This window comes from Lipotes vexillifer, unplaced genomic scaffold, assembly GCF_000442215.2.
Source record: "Lipotes vexillifer unplaced genomic scaffold, Lipotes_vexillifer_v1.1 scaffold70, whole genome shotgun sequence".
Lineage (NCBI taxonomy): Eukaryota > Metazoa > Chordata > Mammalia > Artiodactyla > Lipotidae > Lipotes > Lipotes vexillifer.
This window is the reverse complement of record NW_006789896.1, coordinates 1,355,736-1,366,664: the sequence shown is the minus strand read 5'-3', so window position 1 is coordinate 1,366,664 and position 10,929 is coordinate 1,355,736. Positions and strand designations below refer to the sequence as shown.

At 37.5% G+C, this 10,929-nt stretch overlaps 1 protein-coding gene across 1 annotated transcript in view; it reads right to left on the bottom strand.

Annotated features, from left to right (window-relative positions):
- GLG1 (golgi glycoprotein 1) overlaps window positions 1-10,929 on the bottom strand; it is a 149,028-nt gene that overhangs the window by 54,312 nt on the left and 83,787 nt on the right. Inside the window, exon 2 of the mRNA XM_007462995.1 lies at window positions 6,920-6,952. Within this exon, the coding sequence (XP_007463057.1) occupies window positions 6,920-6,952 (33 nt within the window). The remainder of the gene's footprint in view (window positions 1-6,919; window positions 6,953-10,929) is intronic.

Here is a 10,929-nt window from a genome sequence, read left to right as displayed (position 1 = left end):
TGGCCGCTGAGCCTGCGCGTCCGGAGCCTGTGCTCCACAACGGGAGAGGCCACAGCAGTGAGAGGCAGAAGGCCCGCAGAAAAAAAAAAAAAAAAAAAAAAAAAAAGAGGACAGGAGGAATCAAGGTTTTTGATTTGAGCAATGGAAAGAACTGAGATTGGGAAGACTGTAACAAGAGAGGTTTAGAGGTAGAAAATCAAGAGTTCAGTTCTAGAAATGACCGTGAGACAGTGAAGAAATGTGAAATCAGCACTTGGAGTCTGGAGTTTGTGGAAAGGTCTGTGCTGGATAAAAGACAGGAACCACAAATTGTCAGTCAGCAGGGCAGCATCAATTGTTCCTCTCCAATGGGAGTCATGGCAACAGTCTATGTAGCCATCTGGCGGTATCTTCTCTCCAAATGACAGCTCAGGTGTGAGAAGACAACACTCCCAACAGGCACTGAAGAGGTGGTTTTGGCTTAGAAACCTCAAGCCCCAAGCGAGCCATTATCTCTTGAAACAGCCCTCTGGGCATAGTTTCCTGGATCCCTGCAAGGAACACACACACCCAGGTACAAGAGTCACCACATTCAGGGAAACCTATAGTATGGCACCCCCAATGAGTATTTATAAGTCATTTATAGTTCTCCCCAAGCCATATAGAATTTACCAATCAGGGTCATTTTTATCTTAAGTAATACTGCCTTGAACCTTAGTTGGTATTTTACCCTTATTAGGTCACCAGGGAACTGAGCTACATAGTTAACAGGATTGAAATTCTCCTGAAGGGGAAAGAAAGGTTTTGTTAACTGTTTACTCACAGGGCTATTATGAGCTGCTATAAATGTTCCTTACATGTGCAGACAGATACATAAGCATTTCTGTGGGGTAAGTACCTGGAAGTGAAAAGGCTGTATTATATACTATGCCTAAGTTCCGCTTTACTAAGTAATACCCAACAGCTTTCAAAGTAGTTACACTAATTTACATTATCACTATCAGTATTTGAAAACTCCGTTATTCTAGTATACGTGCTGCCGAAACGATCACGAAAGCTCCCTTATTTTATATTCACAGTAATGCTTGGTATTAACACTGTCGGTCTTTTGAATTTTAGCAATTCTAATGGTGAAGGTAGATACTAGTATCTCACTCAGGTTTTAATTTCCATTTCCCTGATTATTAATGAGGATGAGCACCTTTCCATTTATTTGTAGATCATTCAAGTATCATCTTTAAGATATAGATGTTCAAGTATCTTACCCATTTTTCTTTTCTTTCTTTCCTTTTTTTTTTTAATTAAGGGCTTATCCTAAATTTGTCCATCCAGTAGTTATATTGTATCTTAAAGAACAATTTCTATTTTTTAAAAATTCAATTTATTTAAACTAAAACAACAACAAAAACCAGCTCACCCATTTCTCCCACCTCTGGCAGCCACCAATCTGTTCTCTGTATCTATGAGCTTGGTGTTGTTTTTTTTGTTTTGTTTTTAAGATTCCACATAAAAGAAAGATCGTATAGTATATGTCTTTGTCTGACTTATTTCAATAGCATAATGCCCTCGAGGTCCATACATGTTGTTTCAAGTGGCAAGATTTCCTTCCTTTTACGGCTGAATAATATTCCATTGTGTGTGTGTGTGTGTGTGTGTGTGTATGTATGTATATGTACACACACATTTTCTTAACCATTTAACACTTATATTGTTTCCATATCTTGGCTATTGTAAATAATGCTGCAATGAACATGAGGGTGCACATATCTTTCTGAGTTAGTGTTTTCATTATCTTCAGATAAATACCCAGAAGTGGATCATATGGTAGTTCTATTTTTAACTTTTTGAGGAACCTCCACACTGCAGTGGCTGTATCAATTTGCATTCCCACCAATAGTACACAAAGGTTCCCTTTTCTCCACCTCCTCACCAATACTTGTTATTTCTAGTCCTTTTGATGACAGCCATTCTAATGGGTTTGTGGTGACATCTCATGATTTGGTTTCTCTGACGATTATCTTTCCATGTACCTATTGGCCATCTGTATGTCTTTTTTGGAAAAGTGTTTATACAGATCTTCTGTTCATTCTTTAATTGGGCTTTTTTGTTTGTTTGTATGAGTTCTTTATACATTTTGGATGTTAGCCCCTTATCTGATATTTGATTTGCAAATATTTTCTCCCATTCAGTAGGCTGCCTTTTAATTTTCTTGGTGGTTTCCTTTGCTGTGCAGAAGCTTTTTAGTCTGATACAGCCTCGCCTTATTTTTGCTTTTGGTGTCACATTCAAAAAACCATCACCAAAACCTATGTGAAAGAGCTTACTGCCTTTTTTTTTCTAAGAGTTTTATGGTCTCAGGTCTTGAGTTAATTTCTGTGTCTGGTGTAAGGCAGTGGTCCACTTTTCTCAATACCATTTACTGAAGAGACTGTTCTTTTCCCCACTACATATTCTTGGCTCCTTTGCTGTAAACTAACTGACATATATGCATGGGTTTATTTCTGGGATCTATATTCTGTTCCACTGATCTATGTGTCTATTTTTATGCCAATACCATATTGTTTTAATTACTGTAGCTTTGTAATATAGTTTGAAATCAGGGCATGTGATGCCTTCAGCTTCCTTCTTCTTTCTCACGATTGCTTTGGCTGTCTGGGGTCTTTTATGGTTCCAAACAAATTTTAGGATTGTTTGTTCTATTTCTGTGAAAAATGTCATTGGAATTTTGATAGGAATTGCACAGAATCTGTATATTGCTTTGAGTAGTATAAACATTTTAACAATACTAATTCCACCAACCCATGAGCATGGAATATCTTTTCATTTATTTATGTCTTCTTCAATTTCTTTCAGTAATGTCTTGTAGTTTTCAATATACAGGTCGTCTTTCACCTCCTTGATTAAATTTATCTTCTCCATTTTTCTATTCTGTTGTCTTTTCTTTCTTTTTTTTAAAATTTATTTTATCTATTTTATTTTTGGCTACGTTGGGTCTTTTTGGTTGCGCACAGGCTTTCTCTAGTTGCAGTGAGCAGAGGCTACTCTTTGTTGCGGTGTGCGGCCTTCTCATGGCAGTGGCTTCTCTTGTTGCGGAGCACGGGCTCTAGGTGCACGGACTTCAGTAGTTGTGGCTCGCAGGCTCTAGAGCACAGGCTCAGTAGTTGTGGCGCACGGGCTTAGTTGCTCCACAGCATGTGGGATCTTCCCAGACCAGGGCTCAAACCCGTGTCCCCTGCATTGGCAGGGGGATTCTTTTCTTTTTTTAATAGTTAAGACTTTTTAATATTTATTTTATTTATTATCTTGTATTTTTGGCTGCGTTGGGTCTTCGTTACTGCATGCAGGCCTTCTCCAGTTGTGGTGAGCAGGGGCCACTCCTCACTGGGGTGTGCAGGCCTCTCACCGCGGTGGCCCCTCCTGCCATGGAGCACGGGCTCCATACGTGCAGGCTCAGTAGTTGTGGCTCACGGGCTCTAGAAAGCAGGCTCAGCAGCTGTGGCACACAGGCCCCGCTGCTCTGCAGCATGCGGGATCTTCCCGGACCAGGGCTCGAACCCGTGTCCCCCTGCGCTGGCAGGCGGATTCTTAACCACTGCGCCACCAGGGAAGCCCTGTTGTCTTTTCTTTATTGCTTTGTATGAATTCTTCATATATTCTGCACATACTGTCAGATAAGGATTAAAATATTTTTTCCTTCTCTATGGCTTGTCTTTTCACACTCTTAATACTATATTTAATGAAACAAACTTTAATATAATCTGATTTATCAATCTTTTGCTTTTGCTTACTGCTTTTTGTTTCCCATTTATTAAATCTTTGCTTATCCCACATAGTCTCTTATGTTATCTTCTAGATGTTTTATTATTATACTTTTCACCTTTAGATCTACAATGCATCTAGAATAGATTTCTGTGAATGGTGTGCAGTAAGGATTAAGATTTTTTTATTCGAGTGTCTATCTGTATATGAGTCTGTTTCTGGACTCATTCTGTTTCACTGGTCTACTTGTTGACCCCTGTGCCTCTGCCACACTGCCTTAATTACTGCTACTTTAAGTCTTCAATCAGGTGGTGAAATTCTCTCTGCTTGGTTCTTTTCAAGACTTTTGGCTATTATTGGTCAAAACTGTGTTCCCATGTAAATTTTAGAATCAGCTTACTATTTTTTGTAACAACAAAAATGGGATTGTATAGAATCTGTAATTTGGTGAGAGCTGACGTCTTTATAATATTGAGTCTTCCAACTCACTAGCATAGTATATATTAATATATCTCTTCATTTATTTAGGTCTTCAAATTTCTCTGAATAATATTTTATAGTTATCTGTAGAGATGTCTTACATAATTTTGTTAGATTTATTCTTATGTATTTGATGCTTTATATGCTATTTTAAATAGTTTTACTTTTAAATTAACTTTAGGGCTTCCCTGGTGGCACAGTGGTTAAGGGGACACGGGTTTGAGCCCTGGTCTGGGAAGATCCCACATGCCGCTGACCAACTAAGCCTGTGCGCCACAACTACTGAGCCTGCGCTCTAGAGCCCGCGTGCCACAACTACTGAAGTCCACGCACTTAGAGCCTGTGCTCCGCACGAGAGAAGCCACGGCAATGAGAAACCCGCATGCTGCAACGAAGAGTAGCTCCTGCTTGCTGCAACTACAGAAAGCCCACGCGCAGCAACGAAGACCCAACACAGTCAAAAATAAATAAATAAATAAATAAATTTATAAAAATAAAAATAAAATAAAAACTTTAGTGGGAAAAATTATAATGCATTCCATCCCAACCCAAGTGTATTAGTTTGGTAGGGCTGCTGTAACAAAATACCATAAACTGGGTGGCTTAAACAACAAAAATTTATTTGCTCACAAATCTGGAGGGTAGAAGTCTGAGATCAAGGTGTCAGTAGTACCAATTTCTTCTGAGGGCTCTCATCTAGACTGGTAGATGTCCATCTTCTCCTGTGTCTGTGCCCTAATCTCTCTTTATTAGGACATCAATCTTTCCATTTTCTGTATACTATTTGTCCCCATTTTCAGTGGTGTAATACCCTTTGGAGATCAGCTTCTTTCTCCACCCCTCTGGAGCTTCTTTCTGGGCTTCCTCTCTGTCAGATTCAGTCTATTAATAGATTTTTGAGGATTTTTTCCTAATCTTTTGCTTAATAAATAATGCCATAATAAATATAATTTTGAGTTGACTGCTTTATAAAGAAGTTTTTCTTATTTATATTCCAATCCATAGGCTAGAGCAGAGTTTAGCAAACTTTTCCCGCAAGGGCCAGAAAGTAAATTTTTTAGGCTTTCAGGAAACTATAGTCACTGTTGTAACTACTCAACCTTGCCATTATAACATGGAAAGCAGCTACAGTATGTAACTGAATGAGTGTGGCTGTGTTCCAATAAAACTTTATGCATAAAAACAGGCAGTGGTCTGGATTTGGCCAATGGGTAGCCATTGACTGGTGGGCTAGAGAATGCTTAAATCTCCATATGCTTGTCAATACTGTATATTTATCAAATTTTTAATATTTGTTAATCAGATGGATAAAAACAGTGCACTCATTTTCCTTTTAATTTTCACACTTTAAACTATGAAAGAATTGAAATTTTTGTTGTTTACTGGACATCTTTTTCTTTCCCTGTGAATAGTCTATTTATGTCTATTTCCTATGTTTATTAACAGCACTTTCTATTAAAGAATGTAGTCCTTTTCATCTGTACTGCAAATTTTTTCATAATTTACATAATACACTCAAATCTCTTTTTTGAGTTTTTTTTTTAAACATTTTTTTCTTTGATGTGGACCATTTTTAAAGTCATTATTGAATTTGTTACAATATTGCTCTGTTTTATGTTTTATGCTTTGGTTTTTTGGCCACGAGGCATGTGGGATCTTAGCTCCCAACCAGGGATTGAACCTGCACTCCCTGCACTGGAAGGTGAAGTCTTTAACACCAGGGAAGTCCCCTTTTCTGAGGTTTTAATGCAATCAGATTTATAAATCTTTTTTTTTCTTTAAATATTTTTTGAGGTTGTATCATGTTTTAAAAACCCTACCCTCTGTTCATGTTTTCTTCTACTACTCTTGTGGTTTTATTTTTACTTTAAATCTCTGACCTATCTAGACCTTCTTTAGAATAAGTAGTCAACTTAGGCAGCCAACCTGCTTCTCTATTCTTGCAGTCTCCCATTCAAACTATCAAATAATGTGGACACAGAGTGATTTCAGATATATAACTACTCCTCTTTTAAGACACAACTCAAGTATCATCTCCACTATTAAGCGTTTTCTGACATCAACCCACCTGGGCAAAATTCACTCTTGTGTCCCCATTGTACTCTTACAAGTTTCTGCCGAAGCACCTGGTACTTTTTGCACAGATTTGATTTCACGTCACTCTCCTTTTAATGTCAGACTGTACGTAATATGGGGAGATATACAGACACTGAATGTATTACAAATATATATATGACACATACATATGACACTGAATGTATTAATCGTAGTTATCTCTGGAGTTCTTATCTGCTAACTCTAATACATGCCTCTATCTTCAAGGTGCTTATTTGTGTGTCTTTAGTTTCTACCACGGTGATTGGCACACAGTAGATGACTGTATGATGACTAAATGAAACAACTTTAAAATACAAAACTCTACAATTGTAAGCCTGACATGCAAAGAAACAATTTCATATGGTAGCTGTAACTGAAGAAAAATTTAAACTTAAGTACATTAATATTATTTGGCAGAGCCTACTGATTTCGACAATAGAGGAGTATGTGTAGATTTACCATAAATCAGGTTAATCACCCTCTTGTTAAGATTAAGTGAATTTAAGAAAACATTATGCTTCCCAGAACAACAGGAAAAGCATCCCAATGTCTGTCATCATATATATAAAGCGCATAAGGTGAATTATGGAAAATCCATACTTACATGATTGCAGTCTGAAGAAATTTCATTTTCAGGCTAAAAGGAAAAAAGAGATGATGTTAAAAAGAATATCCTCTCAAGTTTTCAAACACCACCAAAATAAACTCAAAACAAGAAATCTGAATATTCAACTGAATATAATACTTCAATGTGAGGAGTAAAATGGGGCTATACATCTTTTAGATTGCTGAGGAGAAATACACCAGGAAAGGACGAGACACAGTCCCTTCCCAATCAATGGTACAATCTGGAAACTGGGAAAATGGAGAAGGATGTACTAAAGACATAAAGCAAGAGTGACAGAAGGATCCTTACATAATACTTCATAATTCTGAAAGCTGAAGAGGATCAGGCACAATACAGGTGCCCTCGCTTTAAAGAAAGTTAGATATCTGGAAAAAAGAAGGCTTATTAAAGAGGGCAAAAAAGGTCTGACAATGATTTAAAAATTAGTCTCACATGTCACCATTAGGGGAAGTGAGGTGGTGGGTACATGGGACCTCTACGTCTATGTTTGTAACTTCTTATGAGTCTATAATCTTGCAGGTCTATGATTAAAAATACAAAGTTTAAAAAAACAGAAATTATTTATATATTCCCATGAATACATTTGCTCATAAAGCCAGGTACATATAACAGAGATAAAATGAACTTTCAATTCTGTGACAAAGAAGTAGACTAGGTTAGGCATTATACTGAATATCTTTGCCATACACTTCTCCTTTAATTTCCTTGTTTATACCGTTAAAGGAGATACGATTGTCATAATGCACGCCATAATAAAGCACTATTTCCTTTGAGATTCCATAGTACTCCAACCTGCTCAAACAAAGTAAATTGTGTCCCCTCTATGAAATATTCCTGACATAGGCTGCAAAAGATGCCACTTTCAAAATAAAAAGATTCTCCCTATTCAAGGATAGAAATAAGGCAATACAGAAAACAGTAAATATTAACAAATTAAGCAGACACACCTAGCATCACTTTAGGAAGAAAAAGGTTTCTAGGGAACTATTTATTCCACTACATTATATTCTAATGTACAAACTCATTTTTGTACTTACTTATAAAATATTATATTAAAATTGACTTTAATTAGATTGCTAGGCAATCGTGAGATTATAACACACCACTTCTGAACTTTCTCCTTCCTTGTCTAAGTAAGAATAGATATTTTAATGTCTTTCTGAGGTGTCTTTCTAAATCTCAGAAGTCAGCCTCCATACTATGAGTTAATCTAGCTTAACTCTGTTCCCTTCACTGAAATTCCAAGTGCTTAACTTACCGCCCTTAACAGTTTATTTGCAAGAATATGTTATTTTGTATAGGCAGTTTTCTACCTTATCCCCTTTTAATCTATCCTTTCAATTTTTTCCAATCAGTAATTCTAGCTCTTTCTCAAAGCACAGATGGCAATTAATACCATTAGCATCTCTACTTGTGTTCATTTCTATTAAATGATAACTTTGGATTAAAGGGGCATTCTTGAAACAAATTCAGAGCATTGGAGAATCTTCAAAGTAAAGTAGTCAAAGAAGATTTAAGTTACCCATGGAAAAACAGCATTGCCATGTTTACAGTCCATAGGACTTACATCAGCAAAATAATCATTGTTTTAACATCTGACTTTCCTATAGTGATAGAATGGATTATTTCCCCCAGTTTTCTACTTTTCTTTAATAGGATGTGATATCCAGATCCTTCGCCCTGTAACTCTGCATAGCCTCCTGCTGTGGAATGAGTATATACCCTGCTTCACTGATGTTAGGTTAGGCCACTGACTTGCTCTGGCCAATGGGATTTTAGCAGGCATAATATGAGAAGAGGCTTTAAATGTGCTTGGGTGGTTTGGCTTGTACTCTCGCGCTCCTGACATTCCCGATGCGAACAACACGTACAGAGAGCTGCTAGTACAAGGAAAAGGAGAGACACGTGGAGCAGACCTAAACCTAACCCGTAGCCCAGCGCACAGCCACCCCAACTGACCTGCGCAGCCGTGAGCAAGAAGAATAAATATTTGTCATTATAAGCCCTTGAAATTTTGAGGGTGTCTGTAAGCCCATCAGACAAATGAAATAAAAATCTCAAAACCTTTAAGTTGTAATTGGTAACTGCAATGATTTAATTTAGTGAATTATATTAGTAAGTACAGAATACTACACCTTTTATGAAGGAATGACACAGTCCACAGAGACATAAGTGAACTGCAAATGTGGAGGTCAGTGTTTGGTTTTCATCTCTCTCGCTGTATCAATCTGCAACTGACAATAAACTGGCTTATTTTTTTTCTTTCTAGATTTAGTTTTTCTACCCACAAAGAGAAGACAATATAGGAGTGCCATGAGAACAAGGTTATGATGTTAAGCCACTGAGATTCACTGAACTGAACAGCTATAAAGAATTTCTAAGTGTAATTATGAATAATTACTCTTATAAATTTAAATGAGCCTTTAGAATCAAAGGACAAAGTAGTGGTTCAGAGGAACAGAAAAGAGACTTGCAGAATATAAAATATAAAGTAGTATACCCAAACAGTGGGAACATGAATAATGCCAGCACAAACTAACTTTAGAGAAAGTATAAAGAGAAAATGCTATGGTTTGGCACTCAGCCATTTGATAAGAAACTAAAAGAAATTTCAAGGTACAAAAATAAACATGGGTGCTGACACAGGTCTGGTTCTGAGCCTACACCATGGCCATGAGGTCCCAATCAAGTCATTTCATCAGACGTATCTATTTCTGCAAATCTGTAAATGCAGATAGGCTTGATCTTAGAATAAGAATAGTATGAGGACTAACACCAGAATTACTAAGGTGAAAAAAGGCTGGGGATTTTTTCCTTTTATTAACAATCAGTGAAATAATACTCTGAAATGATCCCAAGAAATCAATCAACAAGTAAAAACTGAATAATTATGAAGTACCCAAAACTGTGCTAGGCATTGTTGTGGGATACAGAAGAAAGGTAAGACACAAATTGGCCCTAACCTCAGGTAGTTTACAATCCAGTTATAGAAACAAAAAGGTGAAATCAAGCCAGTAAGCAAGAGCAGGGACTTAAGCTAGGCCTGAAGGTTTAGACAGAAGAATGATTTCCAAAGGGGATGCAAGATAGATGATCCCCTGGGGCTCAGGAAGAAAATAATGGACCTCTCTTTTTTGAAAAGCTCATGCTTTAATTTATACTTTAATGTTTTTATAATATATGTTAGAATAATTAATATTTTATGAATATATATCTACTAGAGTATGCTTAGTAATTTTTTCAAATGATAAGAACATGATCAAGATAGAAAACTGAGAGTTGAAACCTTTCTTCTCACCAGTTTAGGAGTCCTATCCCCATCCCTACCCCTTCAAATCAGAGGCAAAGTGAAGGTTCCTAGCTGTGGAAGCAGTAAATTAGAAGCTAAGCTTTGCCACATTATTAGCTGCTCTCTATTACTCTGGAGATAGAAATCTGGACTTTGAAAAGATTCTTACATCAAGTGTTTCCTCTTTGGAATTAAAATAATGGTCCTCTTAACAACGGAAAACTGGGAGGAGAAAAATTTATGAAAAGCCTCACAGATAACTTTCTGTTAAATTAATGATCAAATTTTGGAAAAGAGACTGCTGAAGTTACATATATTAATATCAAAAAAGAAATGATTATGAATAGAGGAAAGAGAAAAAGAAGAAAATGTGAAGCATCCCCCCAACCAAACACAGCAGTGACTAAAATAGAGAAGGAACTCAGTTAATGCTGAATGAATGAGGCAGCAATAGCACTGTAGGAGAGACAGCCCTGAGTACTTGGAGACACCTGCCTGACTCCAATAAAGAATCTGATGGGGGCTTCCCTGGTGGCCCAGGGGTTGAGAGTCCGCCTGCAGATGCAGGGGACGCGGGTTCGTGCCCCGGTCCGGGAGGTTCCCACATGCCGCGGAGCGGCTGGGCCCGTGAGCCATGGCCGCTGGGCCTGCGCCTCCGGAGCCTGTGCTCCGCAACGGCGGGGGCCACAGCAGTGAG